Raw genomic sequence first — 19,436 nt, 5'->3', positions numbered from 1 at the left:
AGATTAAAAAAAGAAACAACTGAGGCCGAGTCGGTATCGAACCTCTGTCCACGGGATTACGAAGCTATGACGGATCCTCTACACTAAAACTACACACGCTTTGGCAGGAGCTTGCCAAGTCTTATATATTCTAATGTCGCCGGACGGCACTCTAGCGATGCCTGCAGCGATCAGCTAGAGTGCCGTCGGACGCCACCCTAGACACTGCTTATCGTAAAGTAATTTACTTGAACTGCTGCAATTCTTTTATTTTATCGGGCCACCTAAGTCTTTCACATTCGTTTGAAAATGTTTTCATCAGAATGCTTGAGATAATCTAAAGTCACATCTAGTATTCCAGCTGTGTATGAAGACGACCGTACAATAGTATAGCCTTAGCTTATAAACCAAGTATTGCTATAAATTTAGACCATTCGTGGATGCGCAGGTGGCAGCAAAGCAAACATCCAGAGACGATGTAGGGTTTTGGAGTTCAGTACCCCGGCACTATCAAAATTTCTAATCTTTGGATGAGCCTGTCGTACGCGAGTGAAACAGTTCGCGCCTCGCCAGGGAATGTTTGACAGCGAACACTTGATTGTGTCATTGTACGACGATATTGTGTCTCTTTCTTTCATAAAAGTTCTACACTGTTAAGAACGCGCGTCAAAATGTGTGTGCACCCTGATGTTTCGGGCTTAAAAAGTGTTATTGTACTCCTGACAACGGAAGTGACTGACCATGTTTCAATGCTAAAATAAATTTTCAATAGCATGGCAAGTATAACAGACATACCTACGCGCATTAACGGATATATCTCCTTCTACTTTTATTAGCTACAAGGGAATTGGATTTGGGCGCTCAAATTACTCCTGCAAAATCTAAATTAAAACTGTTTGCTATATATTGAAGTCTTCACTGTATTTCTAACGTATTCGACATATTCCTTACTACTGCATTTTCTCCGCTTCTTGATAGATAGCTTTCTCTTCAACCAACTCGGATAAATTCGAGGAAGGTATCACAAATAAGAGAACGTTTTGTCATCGTGCCATACAATTTTGTACTCCTCTTCTATCGAGATTTCAATTACGTCGAATACTTGCAGATACTTGTGTACGAGCGAAGGACAGGCATTCGCCATGCCTCGAACGCGAACAGGCTAGTAATGATTGTGACGATTGTAATTCTTCTAAATTTTTATGTACTTTTGTGATTTGTGGGCATTTCAAATAACAAAACGTATCTAAGTGCATTTTACGTGAACTGTTCGAATTTGTACCATATTACGTTTGTCTAATGGTTCTTATGAGGCCGATAAATTCTACAAACGTTATTTTAAGTTCTACGCCGACTTTTTGCTAGCTTCAGCATGCCGATTCCAACACCAGCTCTTCACCGCAAGAAACAGGCGTATTTCTATACCAATCTAGCACACTAACAATGTGTGCTTCTAGACGCTTCAATTTCGGATCGGAGAGTTCTGCAAATTCAACTCGATTTTACGCAGGTTGCAGCAAAAGCAAACATCCAGAGGCGATGTCAGGTTTTGGAGTTCAGCACCCCTGCACTGTCAAGATTGAAACAGCTCGCCTGTGGTCAGGCAATGTTTGACAGCGAACACTTGATTGTGCCATTGTACGAGGATATTTTCTTTCTTTCTTTCATAAAGTACACGCGCTTTATAAAGCGGGCCACAATATATGTGCTCTACGCCCTGATTCCGCGGGCTCAATCAGTGTTTTTTTTCTCTTGACACAGGAGGTAATTGGCCATGTTTTCATGGCAAAATAAATAAATTAGCAGCATGACAAGTATAATAGACATAACTACGTGCATTGATGTAGAAATGTCTTTCTACTTTTATTCGCTAGAAGGCAATTGAATTGGAGCGGTCAAATTTTCTGTGGCACACAATTTTTTATTGCATAGACAGCCTTCTGTTCGTGACGCTACAAAAGGCAGTAGTGAGCGTTGGCGATTGCCTCCTTTACCGTGAGCTCGCTGCCAGCCTGCGAACAATGGCGACGCGAGTTTTCCGCATTGTTTGTCTGTATTTTGCAGTTTCTGTCCCCCTAGCTGGTGCTGCAGCAGGTCTTGATGCCTTTTGGGTAAGTCGATAAACGCTTTGTAAATTATTACAGGTTTACTCATTTTATTCAGCCTGAAGCAAGCAATTTAGGCTAAACAATACATCATGCCCCAATGTTTATAACCCGGTGTGGAAAACGACAGGAGCCAATAAAAATGCTGATACAAAGAAGCAATCTGAAAAAAAATCAGACCTCTTTGTAAGAAATAACTAAAGAAGTTTCCACAAAGGCCACTCAAAATTGCCACTGGCGTAATTGGAGCGAACATAAATAATTTTTTCGGGAAACCTCTTGAAAAGTAATTGCTCGGAGCCCTGGAAACTAGCAGGAAATATGGACTCTATTCATTGCTCTTGTTTGTTTGAGGGCGCAGAATGATGCAAGCTTGTTATCATATTATATGAAAGAAAAGCTGCCTCTGAGGAATTTTATTAGAAAAGGCGTATTACGCCTTATGGCATAGGAAGTCCGGCATCTGCGTTTTAGCTTATGACAGCCTCCTAAATGTTTTGCTCTGTTCTCTTTCTCTTCTGCTCTCCGGCATGATCCCGAAAAACGCGCCGTCTCTGTAGGAGTCCAAGGGTGTGGGTCGACGGGGCACGATATCCGCAGCCAGCATTCGAATGTTTCCAGTCGGATTAGTAGACGATCGTAACGCCGAATTCTCGCAGGCGCCAGCTCCACCGCCAGAGACGACTACGCGGTCCTTCAAATTAGCAATCCAACCCAGTGCATGGTGGTCTGCCACAACCTTGAACGGTGGGCCATACACGTATTGACGAAATTTTGTAATTGCCCATATAATAGCTAGGCACTCTTTCTGAGAGGCAGAGTAGTTTTTCCTTCTTATACAGACCACAGCTGCTACTTATGTGATTACATTCCCACAGCCACTTTGCTTTTGAACGAGGACGGACCGGACCACCAAACCTACATCACTGCCGTCTGTGCATTTCTGTTTCGCCGTTTTCGTGGAAATGAATGGGCATATGCAGGCAGGCCAACCGTTCGGTACAATATCTCGCCTCGTGTCTTCCACACCACCGTATTGACAGTCTCCAGAAACTCATGTTTGAACAGAGTCGAGGTCGTCAGGGAGCTCATGTTACTGTCGAACCAAATTCGAGCTACATCATATAAATAAAAAATATATATTTCGGTGCTATCTTCCTCATCCCACCTGGTGGAAATCCGGACGAGCTCCACTTTTTCCAACCCGTCTTCAGGGTCTTCACCGGGGCTGTCCGTGGAACTAAGGCCGCTGCCGGGGCTCTTTCGGGACAACGGCAGGAATGGCTTCTTGCCCCATGTTGTTGGTTGCGGCAGTGCTTCTCGGAGTTCTTTCTGACCGAAGACCAAACTCGGCCGGCAGACGTCGCAGTCTGCGGCTCGCACGAATTGGATTGGCTTGTCAGCTTCCAAAGGGCGTGGGGAGCATAAAGGGCGCTGCCCATGAGCTCCACCAGATGTCACGTAGCAAAGGAAGAGAAGAAGTTTCTTGCAGGGAACTTGTGCTCTGCTAAAAACTCAAAGATTACACAAGTGGCGAAGTCATCATCATCCTCATCACCAGCCTATCTACGCCCACTGCAGATCAAAGGCCTCTCCCATTATTCTCCAATTACCTCGGTCCTCTGCCAACTGTGACCAATTTATCCCCGCTAACTTCTTGATCTCATCTGCCCATCTAACTTTCTGCCGCCCCCTGCAGCGCTTGCCTTCTCTAGGGATCCACTCTGTTATCCTTAATGACCAGCGGTTATCTTGCCTTCGCATTACATGCCCTGCCCACGTCCATTTCTTCTTCTTAATTTCTACTAATATGTCTTTAACACCAGTTTGCTCCCTGACCCACTCCGCTCTCTTCTTGTCGCTTAATGTTACGCCTATCATTTTCCGCTCCATTGCCCGCTGAGTCGTTCTCAATTTAAGTTGAAGACTCTTAGTTACCCTCCAAGTTTCTGCCCCGTAGGTGAGTACCGGTAAGATGCAGCTGTCATACACTTTCTTCTTCAGCGACAATGGTAGGCTGCTATTCATTATCTGAGAATGCCTGCCATATGCACCCCACCCCATTCTGATCCTTCTAATTATCTCTGCCTCATGGTTGGGATCTGGGGTCACAGCTTGGCCTAAGTAGATATATTCGCTTACCACTTCCACTGCCTCGCCACCTATGTCATACCGCTGTGCTGTCCCGAGATTATTGATCATTACTTTAGTTCTCTGCATATTATTTTCAGGCCCACGGTCCTACTCTGTTCGCCCAGTGCGGAAAGCATGCTTTGCAATTTTGCAATTCGTCCCCCAAGTTGCTTAGCAAGGCGACGTCATCAGCAAATCTGAGGTTACTGAGGTATTCTCCATTAACCCTTACTCCCACCTGTTCCCAATCCAACGTTCTGAATACTTCTTGTAAGCATGCTGTGAATAACATTGGAGAGATTGTGTCTCCCTGTCTGACACCCTTCCTTATAGGTATTTTACTGCTCTCCCTATGGAGGGCGATGGTAGCTGTAGACCCATTGTAGATATCCTCTAGTATTCTTACATAATGCTCATCTACCTCCTGATTCCGTAATGCCTGAATGACTGCTAGGGTTTCGACCGAGTCAAATGCTTTCTCATAATCTATGAAGGCTATATATAGGGGTTCAGTATACTCAGCGCACTTCCCTATCACCTGATTCATCGTGTGAATAGGGTCCATTGTTGAATAACCTTTACGGAACCCTGCTTGTTCTTTAGGTTCACTGAAATATAAGGTTGCAGAGATTCGGTTAGCGATTACCTTGGTAAATACCTTGTAGACGACTGACAGTAAGCTGATCGGCCTGTAATTTTTCAAGTCCTTCATGTCGCCTTTCTTATTAATTAGGATGATGTTCGCGTTCTTCCAAGATTCCGGTACCATTGCATTGCGGTCATTAGGCATTGCGTATACAGGTTTGCCAGTTTTTCAAGTACAATTTCTCCGCCATCCTTCAAGAAGTCTGCTGTTATGCGATCCTCACCAGGTGCTTTGCCCCCTTTCATTTCTTTCAAAGCCTTCCTTACTTCTTCGGTCGTTACTGGTGGGATGTCTATCTCGTCTGAGCTACTGCCTCGTTCGGCATTATCCTGTATGTCCCGGCTGCTGTACAGATCCCTATAGAACTCCTCGGCCACTGTGACTATTTTATCCCTATTTGTAATGACATTGCCTTGCTTATCCTTAAGTGCATATATTTGTTTTTTCCCCACGCCAAGACGTCTCTTCACTGCTTTCAGGCTACCTCCGTTCTTTACAGCGTATTCAATCCTCTCCATATTATACTTCCGTATGTCAGCTGTCTTACGCGTATTGATTAACTTCGAGAGCTCGGCTAGTTTTATTCTGTCAGCTGCGGTGGACATTCTCATGGTTTGTCGTTTCCTGATTAGATCTTTCGTCTCCTGTGAAAGTTTACCAGTATCCTGTCTAGCTATAGTGCCCCCGACTTCTATTGCACACTTCGTCATAATGCGTGTAAGGTTGTCGCTGGCTTCCTGTGTCGTAGGCTGGGCTTCTTCGTTAAGGGCGGAATATCTGTTCTGCAGTGCTATCCTGAATTTTTCTACTTTACGTCTTACTGTTAGCTCATTTATCGGCTTCTTTCGTACTAGCTTGTTGCGGTCCCTCCTCAAATCTAGCCTAATTCGAGATCTTACCATACGGTGGTCACTACACCTTACCCTTCCGAGCACTTCCACATCCTGCACGACGCCAGGGTTATCATATAATATGAAGTCTATTTCATTTTTGTGCTCCCCATTCGGGCTCCTCCAGGTCCACTTCCGACTCTCCCGTTTACAGAAGAAGGTATTCATGATGCGTAGATTATTCCGTTCTGCAAACTCAACTAGTAGGTCCCCCCTGCTGTTTCTACAGCCCAGACCATAGTTCCCAACTGCCTTGTCTCCAGCCTGATGCTTGCCTACTTTAGCATTGAAGTCCCCCATAACTACGGTATACTGTGTTTTAACTTTAGCCATTGCCGATTCCACATCTTCATAGAAGCGTTCTACTACTTGGTCGTCGTCGCTGGATGTGGGCGCGTAGCCCTGCACCACCTTGAGCTTGTACCTCTTATTGAGCCTAATTACAACACCTGCTGCCCTTTCGTTAATGCTATAGTATTCATCTATGTTGCCAGATATGCTTTTATTGACTTGAAATCCCACTCCCAGTTCTCTTCTGTCCTCTAGACCACGGTAACATAGGACGTGTCGATTTTTCAGCACCGTAAGGGCTTCGCCTGCCCTCGTAATTTCGCTAAGCCCTATTACATCCCATTTAATGCCCTCTAATTCCTCGACCAACACCTCGAGACTTGCTTCGCTAGATAAGGTTCGCGCGTTAAACGTTGCCAAGTTCAGATTCCATTGGCGGCCTGTCCGGATCCAGGGATTCTTAGCACCCTCTGCTGTGTCACAGGTCTGACCGCCGCCGTGGTCAGTTGCTTCACAGCCGCTGGGGACTAAGGGCCGAGGGTTAATTGGCGTATTCATGGGAGGTTGTGGCCGTTACTACACCAGGGTGGCCAATCCTGCTCTGGTGAGGGAGCGCATTACCGGCAATGGTCGCAGGGGTCAGGCCGCACCCCCAGCCCCTTTGTGCAATTCCATCAATACGCGGATTTTTTTTTAATCCAGTGGGAATTGCCCGGCACCGGGATTCGAACCACGGTCCTTCAGCACGCGAGGCGGGTGTTCTACCTCTACGCAATCGCTGCATCTAAGTGGCGAAGTAGCAGTCACTAAAACGACGTGCACAGGAGAGTGTCGGCGAATCGAATGCCGCAGCTTCCACCGTGCGAGCATTTATTTATTTATTTATTTATTTATTTATTTATTTATTTATTTATTTATTTATTTATTTATTTTAAAATACTGCTAATTAGGCTAATCGGGAGCGGGTACAAAAGTTTCTAGAATACACAATACAATTAAAAAAAGAACAAGGTCACACAGTGATAAGAATTATTGAATGTATCTCTCCGAAATTTAGTGAGAGAAATGTTTATCTAATTCGGTAACAAAATCGGAGCAGAGAGAGATAATTGTCCACGAAGCTAATTCTAATCTAGAATTGTCGGAGGGAAGAAACTGTACTTATATCTATTCGTTTTTGTCAAGATTGAAGTTAATGAATATTGGCAGTTGTGACGAGTCCTCCTCGTCGCGAGGGGTTTTACATATTCGAGTAGCTTAAGTTTAATTTTTTCAGCCAGGCAGTTATGTAAGAATGCAATGGCACTAATTTTTCTACTAGTTCCTAAGCTCTGAATACTATTGCCATGCATTAACTGAGTGTTTCCTTTTGAATTTCCTAAAATATAAATCTCCCGGCTTTGCAGTTGACGCGATCTGGTTGCCTGCAATTGTTTTTCGTATATGGGTGCTATATTACTGCTGCATACTCTAATTTACTTTTAACAAATGTGTTCTAAGCTAAAATCTGAGTAATGGCTGGAGCGCTCCTGAGTTTTATTTTGAGGAAATGTAGCTTACGCATTGCACACGCACAGATTTTGGAGATATGTGGTGACCATTATAATCGTTTGTAAATGTGACTCCAAGGTATTTGTAACGTCTGACCTCAGAAAAAATACAATCCTGAATTTTATAAAATTGTGTGCTCGGTACCAAATTTTATTGCTATGCGCCAAAGTACTCTTTTTTTTCCTTGTTCAATTCCATACCCATCGGTCACACCACCCGTAAATGGCAGCAACAACACCTTGTGGTAAACAATTTTCATCTGGGATTAAAACCTGTTTTCTGGAGCAGTCGAAGTACACCGGGACCAAAGAAGAGCATTCTTGTCAAATTATGATGGGGCGTGACACACTCTCCCTGTGAAGTAATATATATATTGTACTGAATAAGAAAGAAAGGGAGGGAATTACGCGCTTCACGTGGAAAAGACAATCAGATGCCGTCAGGGGCAGTGTTCTGAAGGTTTTTTATTTTCGAGTCCGTTTCAAAAGTGTCGTTTTCAGCTAGCCCTGCTTGGCTAAAAGCGAACGCCCGGATGTGACGCAACGCATGCACGGCGGCGCTACTGCGTTGAGGCGCGGTTTTCGTTATATTAGTATGAAACTTATGGTTCTCGCAGCAGACTATCTGAAGCACACGATTTTTCATCGCCTTGTGGTTGGTTTGCAGGCGGAACAGGAGATCAATAAGTAATTATGATTCGTTCAAAATGCTTGAAAAAGCATCCCGCCTCTCAAAGAGGACTGTTCGGCGGCTGTGCGATGAGCTGCGGGACAAAATTGCTCGGGGCAACGTGGGTTAGGGACGAGGACGAAGTGATATGCGCCCTTCGTTTCTTCGCTACCGGTGGCTTTCAGTCAGCGCTCGGTAACGAAGAAACGATATCGCTGTCGCAGTCCTCTGTGGGCCGGTGCATCTACGCCATCGCCATCGCACACTGAAATAAACGATCGTCTGCGAGCTTGATAGCTGGCGAGCAGACGACCAAATTTCCCAAGCACTGGGCATGAAATTTATAAACTTTCACTGTTACTTTACGAATGCAAATACCAGCTTAACGTTCGTGGACATGCCGCGAAGCAGATACATTTAGTTAAGAAGCGAAAATCCCGATCACTCACACAATTGTTTGACTCAGAGAGTACCAAAGAAATGCCAACGCCGTAACGAACCATCCGAGGCTCTTGGAAAAGCTCGTGGTGTAAGCATACCGCAAGTGCGCCTATGCCGACATACGTGTTCGATAGACAGACATTGTCACCGACATTAAATTGATGGTCCAAGCACCCAAAATCTCAGCAGTCGTAGCGTTGTTTACGCTCTGCCGCCACAGAAAACAGCCGTCTGCAGCTACCATCTTTCCACATTCGTCGCATTGTGGTGAAAATTTGCAACTGCGTCATATAACAAATCTTATCATGTCTAGGTTATCAAAATACGTTCAAATAAACACATAATTTTTTTAAATAGGTTAGCTGTTTAAAATGTGTTTACAAAAACAGCCACACAAACGTCAACCCAACGGCCTCGTACAACCGGAAGTACGTCACGATGAAACGGACGCTTTTAAAATGAATGAATTCTAGAATACCGCCCCAGATGGTGGCAACCAGACACATCATTAAACAAAACACAATGCATGGTTTCCGGTAATATTGGATGTAGTGATAGAGAAGTACTGTTGGTCGCTGAGCGTTCCGTGGTTGACTGAGTGGCTCATACATATTCAACCAGTGGAACTATTGCTCCGTACTTCATACAACACCCCGCGTAATGTCCCACGTACAAGTACATAAATTCGAAGTGATTGCTGTGCTTACAAACCTGACTGTACGCAGAAAAGAAAAACACAAATATATTATGAGACCATGAAACCCAGACCTTACGGTGGATGGAAAACGAACTGCAGTAAATCTAACTTCCTCAGGGGATGGGTGTTTTTCCAACATACTTGAATGTAAATCAGAAGCCAGCAATATTTATTCCCAAATATTGTGTCCATTTAAAAAGCGGAAGATAGATGAAGGCTAATGGCGAGAAGGGAAAGAATTATGATAAAGTGGTTATCCTTCGCTGTAAAAAGGAATTATTTGAGAACCTAGGCTACTAGGTTACTATATAGACTTTCCTGCTCAGCATACTTGCAGTAGGAATTTTGAACTAATAATGCTGGTATACGCACGCGTCTTGTTCTTTGTAACACTATTTTGTGAAAATGTCTCGCATTCACGCGCTGCATCAAACTCTGTGATAGTAGTTTAGTGGTCGGCAACGAAGTTTTTTTAGATGCGACGCTGAGAGGAGCATCTCTTGCCGGCGGCCCTGTCCTGCGTCCGTCGTCGTCGGCGTCCGCACAGCTGCCATAGAGAAAGAAATACTGGTAAGAGTGGAAACTCCCATAGAGCCCGGCGGCCGAATGACTGCAGTGTAGGGTAGCGCGCCGAGCGGGTAGCCAAAATACTAACCATGCTTTCGTTCACTTTCGTACGTTCACTTTCGGTTTCGGTTTCGCGGACACCGATTTTGGCGGTGTCCGCGACTGGAAAGCGCTGATCACGGTGACGGGCATCAGTACGCTATTCGGACGCTTTCATGCATTAGTTAGTGTTTATTTGAATACATCATTCTCAGGCTTATTGCCCGCATGCTTTTACAAAAAAAAAACGTTTTTTTGCAAATGTGAAATTGCACTTTACAGCATCATTCACAGCTGGTTAACAATTATGCCGTGTGTTCACATCTTGCCAAGCCACATAAAAGAGACACATCATGAATGAAGAAATATTTATTGCACGGCACTAAACGTAACAAGAAGTTAAAATTGTCCTCATTCTTTGCAACACATATATAATAATAAACAGTGGGTAATACACAACCGAGACAATACACAGTAGTGAGGAAAATACGCGTCCAGGAATGAAAAAAACTTCACAAGTAAAGGTATAACAACCACACGAAGGATTTTTTCTCCACGGTAATTGAAAATGCAGAAAACCCAGAAGACTCCGCCATCCACAGGTTTACTTGCATCTACGACACCCTCAGACTCTGCGCGCTGTTGCAGTCATACAAAAACATCAACCATAACATAATCTAGACACTGGAATAATTGCAGCTGTTTACAACCACTATCTCCGCAGATAATTTTTTAGTCTGGCAATTTCTCCAGTTAGGATGTGAAAAAAAGGAAAAACTTGGGCTTTGATGGCCTCGATTATTTGATGAACTCTAATGAGGTGTATTGCCTCGGGGCAACTTCAAATAAGTAGCAGTAATTGAACAAAAATCACATTTGTGTGGATATGCACCCGCAAAAGGTTAAGAGGAAAAAATCAACTTCCTATTGGTTCCTTGGCAGGGTGCATTTTCCTAAGAAGCCGGGTTACCTTCCGGAAGCGTCGCCTTCCCAGTTAAGGCAAACGGCCAGGCGGGGATATTTTAGGTACGTGCACGTAGTCAACCGACAGGCTCTAGGATCGATTAAGGCACACAAATTTATGCCTTACGGTGTCAATAGTAATAGTCTAATATAAGAAACAGGGAAGCAGTATATGCTTCTCGTGTATGAGACAATGGTGGAACATTACAGAGTCCCATAAGCATTTGACAACGTAGGTCCCAACATGGTTCTCTTTATCTAGGCCATTCCGACAACACGCAGCACGTACGGTGACAAACGATATTTAGCAGGACCTCTTAGCCTGGCAGTCTTCATAATGTAAAAGGGTTTTTGTGGATGTACTGTTTTCGCAATATTACAACTACCAGCAACCATAACTTGCGAGTGGAGATTGGAGACTGTATACGCTTTTGTGAGTGGTTTTAATGAGATGAGGCATGTCAGGCATAAAAAACAGTTTGTTCCTTGAGTCAACGATAGGCTTTTCAGTTGTCACGCCTTATTGAGTGCCGAGACTTGCGTTAGATTTTCGGTGCTAATGACAAGGTTCAATGCATGGAATACAGTTGCAGTACCCAACAGAAGCGTCAATAAAGCAGCAAGAAGCATTGCAGGCGGTCAATAATACAACTGAATAACTCTGGGATAACAGTTGGCATGGCCACTTTTGTGAGTTGTGTGAGGGCAGGATCCATGAAGTGCTTACACAATGTTTGGTATGACGAATACAGCTGGCTGGTTGGCTCTGTCTTGAGAGCACCTGTAGACCTGCACATGTAGACCTGCAGAGAGCACCTGTATACCTGATATAGTACACAAACTTCTTGCAATGACAGATGACCTGCGAACAGTCTGTAATTTTCACTGCAACTACTACTCAAGTATTGCCTCCAGTGCATGCCACCTATTTAAAACACAAGTTCTCTTATTCTATTCAGCAATCATGCGGTGAAGCTATTAGCAACACTAAAAATATGGGTCTTTGTAATTGCGCAACACTGGTTACCCACATTCTTAATGCAATTCAGCTATTGTTTGGGTTAACAAAAATGATAACGCTGCTCACATAGCCTGAATGCCTTTGTCTTTTTCTTTTCTCAGGACGAAGAGCGAGAGCGAACTGAGCGTAATACAACGCTTAAACAAACCTGTTCCCCCACGGGCTAGCGAAATAAACGCATCGAGAACAGGCACCTGGCGAAAGCATATTTGGGCGCTGAGTGGGCACCATGGCAAGCAGCAGTGAGCGTCGTACTGACCGCCAGAGGCCATGCCCTGAAAAATATGACAAGAACACACACAGCTCCGACTGAATAGGTGCAATCTGCGCAATACGTGTTTTATGAAACTAGCCAAAATATGACTACAGAAAAACAGCAAACGCTTGAAAAAACGGCAAGTGGGGAACAGTTATACGATGTAGAACGAAGACTATACGATGTAGAACGAAGACTATGCAATGTAGAACGAAGACCAAATTTGAAGGTTTTAAGGCACTGCGCACTCACCCCGCCTCGAGCAAAGCTGTTATCTGCCGACGAAACACGCGTTTTAAATGCAGAGCATTTCTTAGCCTCGCCTCTTCCTGCGTCGGACGGCGTCAACAGCTCCGCGTCCGCAGCAGGTGCGCCTCTCCTTCCCTCCTCTCTCTCAACAGCAGCTGGCGCGTCGTAGTCAGCCCGTTCGCTCCGTCGCGGTCTCGGCGTAACAGGTGCGTGATAGCAGCGCGGTGGGTCGTGGAAGGGCGCGCGCTGCTTGCGCATGCGCGCTCTCTCCCCCCTCCCCCCCCCCCCCCGTACTGCTCTCCCTCTACTGCGCGCTGCAAATATAGCGGCTAGCGGTCGCTCGTGCTTCAGTCACTGCGTTGCTCCTTCCTTCCTTGGTTGACGCTCGTGCCCACGTTTACTCGTGTCTGCTACTCCAGCATCACGGAAGAAGCGATGGAAGCAACACTGCCTTCAATCAGTACTGAGGCCCCAATGCTCTGCATTTACTCGTGTTGCCCTCGCGGGAAGGCGCGGGAATTTTTTTACTGTACCTGACGCGGCAAAGCGAAGCGACGCGCGTACGTTATCGGCGTCGGCGAGTGGGCTCGCTTTGTACGCAGGCAGCTTGGTATGCACCCATGTGTAAAACTTACGATGAGTGTACGGCTGCTGGTTTAGCCCAGATAAGCCACATTAATGCAGCTACGGCTACTTCGTCGTGTACGTTAGCCCGGACGGCTTTGCAGTGCATAACGGCCATAATAAATAATAGCAGTAACAGTTGGCCAAGCTAGCAATGGCTAGCTAGTATAATACAACGTAGCCTGCGGCTCACGTAATTCAGTGCAGCGACAGCGCACAACGCCTGCTTCGCCTACGGACCGCCAGCCGGCCGGCCACTTCCGCATCTCACCGCCGTCGTTTGCGGCACGTAAACGCTACGTGCGGCGACGGGCGCATACCGCTGGCATCCCTCAGCGCTAGATAAAACGGCGCAACCAGCCTAAAATATTACGTACGGCTAAAAAAATGGTGTCTTACGCCTTTCCGGGGCGTTTCCAAAGCGCTTATCCTAAAGACGCAGCACTAGCTATGCCTGATTCCCTGAGGCTACGCAGTGCTCGCAGGGTTTGCAGTACAAGGAAACGTAAATACGATATGCCACACCACAACTTTAAAAATGAGTCTCACCTTTCGTTCAGTATGAAAAAGCGATGTCGCAAAGAGAGCACTAGGCGTTTCCTGCTCCACCACAGAGGATAGCTCGAGGCTGCAGAAACGCATGTGCAAACGCTGCCCAAACAGCCAAATAACGGCTTGAGCTTGCGGCTTGGCCAGGCTTGGCACAAAGAAGCCACAAAAATTTACATTCAGAGCCATTCAACCTATTGCACAAATAAAAGTGTGTAGTCTAATGTGTAAAAAAATTTAAAAGTATAATATTGTATGTTAAAAAACACGGTTAAAAACGGTGGAGTTTTTTACCACTTGCGCCCACTGCCGGATGGTGCAGGAGTCAGGCCACTCGGCCGCGGTAAGCCCATGTGTCCAGTCTTATCGTTTTTTATTTCGCTATGCAGCTGCGTCTCTCCTCCGCTCACCCCCTCTCCTCTCTCCGATAGCGAACACTCTCGCCCAACATCTGCGGGCGCGTGGCGCAGCGCACTCTCACTCCGCCGGTGGGCGGCGCTGCGCGCGGCGCAAGCGCGCTGTGCGCATGTGCAGCGCCCTATCTCTCCGGGGTCTCCTCTCCTTTAGGCGCGTGCCTCGCGCTCCGGCCGGTCTCTCAGTCGATGGTCGTCCGCGCTACCCTTGATCTCTCTCTCTCTCTCTCGCATTACCCGATGATTGCTCATGCAATTCGAGTAATCGACCCAACGGAAACGCACAATGGAACCCCCTTCAGCGTCGCATCACACCAGGGTTCCCGCGAGGGGAGGTGGGCGAAATTTGTGCAGCCTACTTGATACAAACGGGAATTGATTGCTAATGCGAAAAAAAAGGCAGAGGAGTTTTGACAAGTTGAAAATGTCTTTATGACAAAATACATAAAAATGCCTCCCCCGCTCCTTTCGTTCACTTTTCTTGTGAGAATTTTCCAAGTAAAAGTATGTTGTGTGTAACGGTAAACAGAAAAAAATGTATTGTATTCTTAATCTCCTTTATGGGTACCAAAGCGTTTTTCTTCCTGGAAAAGTTTAGCTTAGGATCACTCGACTCACTGCAAAAAACGATCCTAAAATTTGTAGAGTCGTTTATGTATGTGTGTACTATATCAGTATCGGTTATCGTCCAGAACTTATTGCTAATTTAAGAAAAACGTATATTTTATTCCTGTGCCTGATGCATCGCGAACAATTTTCTTTGCCCCGCAGCTCATTGCCATGTTCCCGGATTTGACAGTCATTTCGGATTCAAACAACGACGGCATCTTCGAATGTGCTAGGGCTATCCGCACGGATGTTAATTTTGGTGCTCGGACGGCAACATTCATACTCGATTTGAAGGATCAAGATGGACCAGAAAAGTAAGTACTGCTGTCAGCCGCTCAAGGCTAAATACTGTTGTGAAATTACAAAGCATTCATAAAAAATGCGATCTTTTAAAGCGAAGCTTCAGCCTCTCACTTATGTCGTCTGTAGTCCACCCAAATGCACTGCAGGAAACACAACATTCTCTGAGGATGATGATCATCGCGGGTGAAGAAGAGAACGCTTAACGGGCTTCCCCATGGTCGGCATCGCATCTGGGTGCCTCGCGTGAATAAGCCGACGTCTATCCGACTGCGCCACTGGTTTTCATAGGTGCGAAACCCCTTAGGGGATCGGGTTGTTGGCATCTGCCGTCATCGTCACCATCTCATGTACTCACGGTGCTAATAAAACGCCGGCACACTCGTTTCCCAACGCCCCGCATTACAACGTAACGCCTACTAAAAGAAAATTGTTTAATGGCTAAAACCCGTTCAAAATGAACATGATTGAAACATTTGTGAAACGCTCCCTGTTTGCTTCAGCAATCGCCAAGCACAAGCAGAAGCTATTTGTACACGGGCTATAATTTGTATACCCTCAAATACGCAGCGGCTCTTGATGCTAGGCCTGATCGGGTAGGGTGGTTGGTATAAGCAAGAAAAGGCATATTTGCTGGTTCCAGGGCCTCGTTGATGACCGAGGACGAGCCCCAGGGCGAGGCGCGGGCATTTCACTTTACTCGCGTTGACCTTTTCCACTACCCTAAACTGGGACGAATGGGGCATGCAAATTGCTTAAATCCGGATCAACGGATTGTTCAACGAATCCACCGCCTTAGCAAGCACGCGATTGCTCCTCTCACCTGCGCTTCTTCGGCGCCCAATCAGCGCGCGCCATGTGGCAAGAGAGATACTTACAATCTTCGAATACACTGGTACACTGCATGGTTAGCCCCTCTCCAGGTTTCACGTTAGTAAAGACCACCCGGGAAATTTAATGCATAATACGTTTAGCCAAATTCAGATATGACAAGTAACACAGTATAAAAACTTCCACACGGCAACGAAGGAGGACATCATTGTAACAAGAAAATGGCCGCGTATCTGTTCCTTTTGTTGCAAACGTCGACGAAAGACGACAGTCGACCGGCGCCACTGCCATGTAAACGCATCCCTTCTCTTTCCCGCTGACCTCTAATGCTGTTCCTTTCCAGTCTCGTTCGTACCGAGATAGCGCCTTGGAGGTTTGCTCAAGTCAATTTAAATTTACCGCGTTCCACTTCTCCAGGCCGGGTGCCTCGATGCTAGCGCTGCCGTACGGCAGAGACGCGCGTGATTCGAGGCACCCTATTACAGTGTTTATTGAACCAAGTTGTCCTGCTCCCGGTGCATTCCAAGCGGAAAGTTGAACCTATGTAGGGGAACCTGTCGTTACTGTTGCCGTTTGATTTCTTAAAATTCCTCCAGGTGCTATAGTGGCACGGGCAAGAGCAGGCGACGAGTTTCTGCAATTGAAGTAGTATTTCATTTGATATCGCAAAAACCAAGCATCCTCGAATTTATTATTTTTTTTAATGAGAAACTTTATTCATAAAAACACGAAGTATGTACAGACACTGTTTGTACCGATAGCTGCATAGGCTAGTGGCCGGTCCAATATAAAATTACAAGCAATTCACAAGCAATTCACAAGCACTTAAACGTCAGAGCATAGAGGGCTCAAGAAAAATTGAGATGTACACACGGCAACATGTCATACAACTGGAAAAGTACATATTCACAGACAGACACAACAAATACAACAGAAATATATTGTCACTAAAAAGATGATTCACCTAGCAAGAGTTTCAGATAAAATTTCACAAGACTTGTAATGCTGTTTAGCGGCCATCTTCAAATTTCTCGCTGTTTTCACCTCTATCGGAAGGTCGTTCCATATTTTGACTCCACTGAACTCGATCAGGCGTTCACCATATACATTGTTACATTTGGGAAGGTTGAAATTGAAATTCGAGGCTTGCCTTGTACTACGAGAGGGTAAGGTGAAAAGGCTTAATGGAAAGGGAGAATTGATGTTTATTATATTGTTGATCACGAGCGAAATTTTGTAGTTACGCAAGGACTAAAACGACAGTACGTGATTATCATGAAAAACGTTGTTTCTGAAAAGACCTGAATCAGTTATCAACGCAGTCAATGCTCGTTTTTGCATACGAAGTAAAGGCGACAGGTAGGTTTTATACGTTTGCCCCCAAGATTCACAACAATAACTGATATGTGAATGACAGAATGCATAGTAGAGGGAGCGTCGTACATCGTACGGAACGTAAAGAAACACTGCAAACATCGCTTATTTATTGATGTCCTGCCTCACAATTGCGCAATGTTTTGTTCTTGTTAAACAATGTTGACAAGTACCAAGATTACCACTGTACTTAGACGGTTAGATTTGTCTATGGGTACATAAAACTATTGCTCAGATTGAGTTTCACTTTGGGCGGGGGGCTGAATCGAGTCACTGCAAACAGCTGTAACTAGTTTTAGTATATTCTCTTTTCGACAGACAGACCAACAGACATACAGACAGACAAAACTTTCTGCGTTGAAGTAGCCCAAGAAACACTATCGTCTTTAAAATCGGCCCCGTTTCAAAACCCAGGCAAGCGAACGCACCCATCCAAAAGATGCAGCCACTTCGGTGGGTCACTCCGCGCCGCGTAAACCCCTCGCTCCAACGATGCCTATTCCCGAAAATGCCCTTAGTTGGACTAGGGTATTCCGCATTCCGATCACCTTCTACAGGCTAAACGATTCTAGCACAGCAAAAACGTCATAAGGCACCCGAGTAACATCGAAAAAGAATGGATGCCCTTTCACTCTGTGAAGAAGGATGATCTGCGAAGCTTGAAGCGTCCATAGAGTGCTCGAAGCGAAACACGTTTGTTTGTGATTTGCTATTGAGCATTCTAGCTCAATGTATCTTGGAAGGACTCGAACTTTATTCTAGCGGACACACATGGGGATGTGTGATTCCCTCCTGCGTCGTAGGAATCTTACTGTCTATGTAATACTCGAAACCGGTTCCCTTACTCCACCGGCACTGAGGACACCGGACAGGTTAACGTATCAGCGATACAGGGAGGTGGCGGACGAATATGCGATGGCCCGACGCGAGCAGGCCTGACGTTGTGCTTTGAAGTCAAACTTCGTTACAGTTACCGCCAGGTCAACGTACTATGGGCATTACGGTGCTTGGCACATCGCAAGGTTCAACTTAAAGTTTACGTAACCACAGGCGCCAAAATTGTGCATTCGGCCTACGTCACCTTTTCGGTGGCGAAGCACCTTATGGTCTCGGGCTGTCGGCTTCTGCTGTGGTCTCGTGTAGTCACACTACTAAAGCACCGGGACACTCGTTTTCCAACGCCTCGCGCTACTTCTTAGCGCACGTCTTAGCATGCTGCAGCGTGTGATACGAATACAACTTATGGCGCCACGCCTCAGCAAGCACGCGAATGCTCCTCCCACCGGCGCTTCTCCGGCGCCCAATCACCGCGCGCCATGTGGCAAGAGAGTCTTGCAATCTTTGAATACACTTTTACACTGCATGCATCACCCCTACCCAGGTTTCACGTTGGTAGAGACGGCCCGGGATTTTTTTTATGTTGAAGCACTTCCGCTTTGCTGCTACAGGCAGGAAGCGTAACAGTGGTTCAATAACACAGCGGTTCGTTCCCTGTTCACAACAATTGAGGCCTCAAAGTTCAGGACAATGCCACTGACGATCTTTGTAGATCTATTTGTCCTTCCGGGTACTAGAGGTGGTGCTGGCTGCCGTCAACTGCGATCGCCGATGCTATTGTCAGGAAGCATGCCTGAAGGCGGGTTCCGTTCCCAAAGTCTACCTGGCGCAGGCCATACGTGGCTGCAGGCCGGTGCCGCGGGCGACCTTCTAGAGCCGGGTCCCTTGCAGAAGGTCTAAGTGTGGCAGAGCCCTGTAGAAGCCGGTGCTCCGCTGAATTGGTGTCCAACGCAGACATCGGCGGCTTTCTCTGGGAAAAAGATCTTCCTGTGCGGCATATCTCGCATCATTGACGCCGTATAACGGTAGAGCAGTGCAGCAGACGATCTTCAAAGACGCTGAGGCCTTTGCAGAAAGGCTGTGTGTGGCTGAGCACGCCAGTGGGTCTTGCGCTGAAGCAAGCCGTGTTCGTCCGGCTCCCCAGCAGGTGGTGCCCCAAAAGCACAGCGAGAGCTGGCACCCAAGTCCCTTAATTCATTGGCGGGGACCAGTGCGCACCGCTCTAAGCAGTGCGAGATGATCGGCATCGCAGTAGCGGGTGAGATTAGCAGCTATACGCGGCGCGGTTGAGTTTGCAGAACTAGTTGAGTTTGCAGAACGGGATAACCTACGCATAATGAATACTTTCTTCTGTAAACGTGAGAGTCGAAAGTAGACCTGGAGGAGCCCAAATGGGAAGCAT

The 19,436-nt window shown here is 46.1% G+C and overlaps 1 protein-coding gene across 1 annotated transcript in view; it reads left to right on the top strand.

Moving 5' to 3' along the window:
- The first annotated feature begins 1,918 nt into the window (after positions 1–1,918).
- LOC144142050 (uncharacterized) overlaps positions 1,919–19,436 on the top strand; it is a 34,042-nt gene continuing 16,524 nt past the window's right edge. The window contains exons 1-2 of the mRNA XM_077673478.1: positions 1,919–2,090; positions 14,855–15,006. Coding sequence (XP_077529604.1) covers positions 2,001–2,090; positions 14,855–15,006 — 242 coding nt within the window. The 5' untranslated portion in view covers positions 1,919–2,000. The remainder of the gene's footprint in view (positions 2,091–14,854; positions 15,007–19,436) is intronic.

This window comes from Haemaphysalis longicornis, unplaced genomic scaffold (assembly GCF_048455015.1).
Source record: "Haemaphysalis longicornis isolate Haplotype H1 unplaced genomic scaffold, Haemaphysalis longicornis Haplotype H1 scaffold_6, whole genome shotgun sequence".
In the NCBI taxonomy this organism is placed as follows: Eukaryota; Metazoa; Arthropoda; class Arachnida; order Ixodida; family Ixodidae; genus Haemaphysalis; species Haemaphysalis longicornis.
This window is presented reverse-complemented; position numbering and strand designations above follow the sequence as displayed.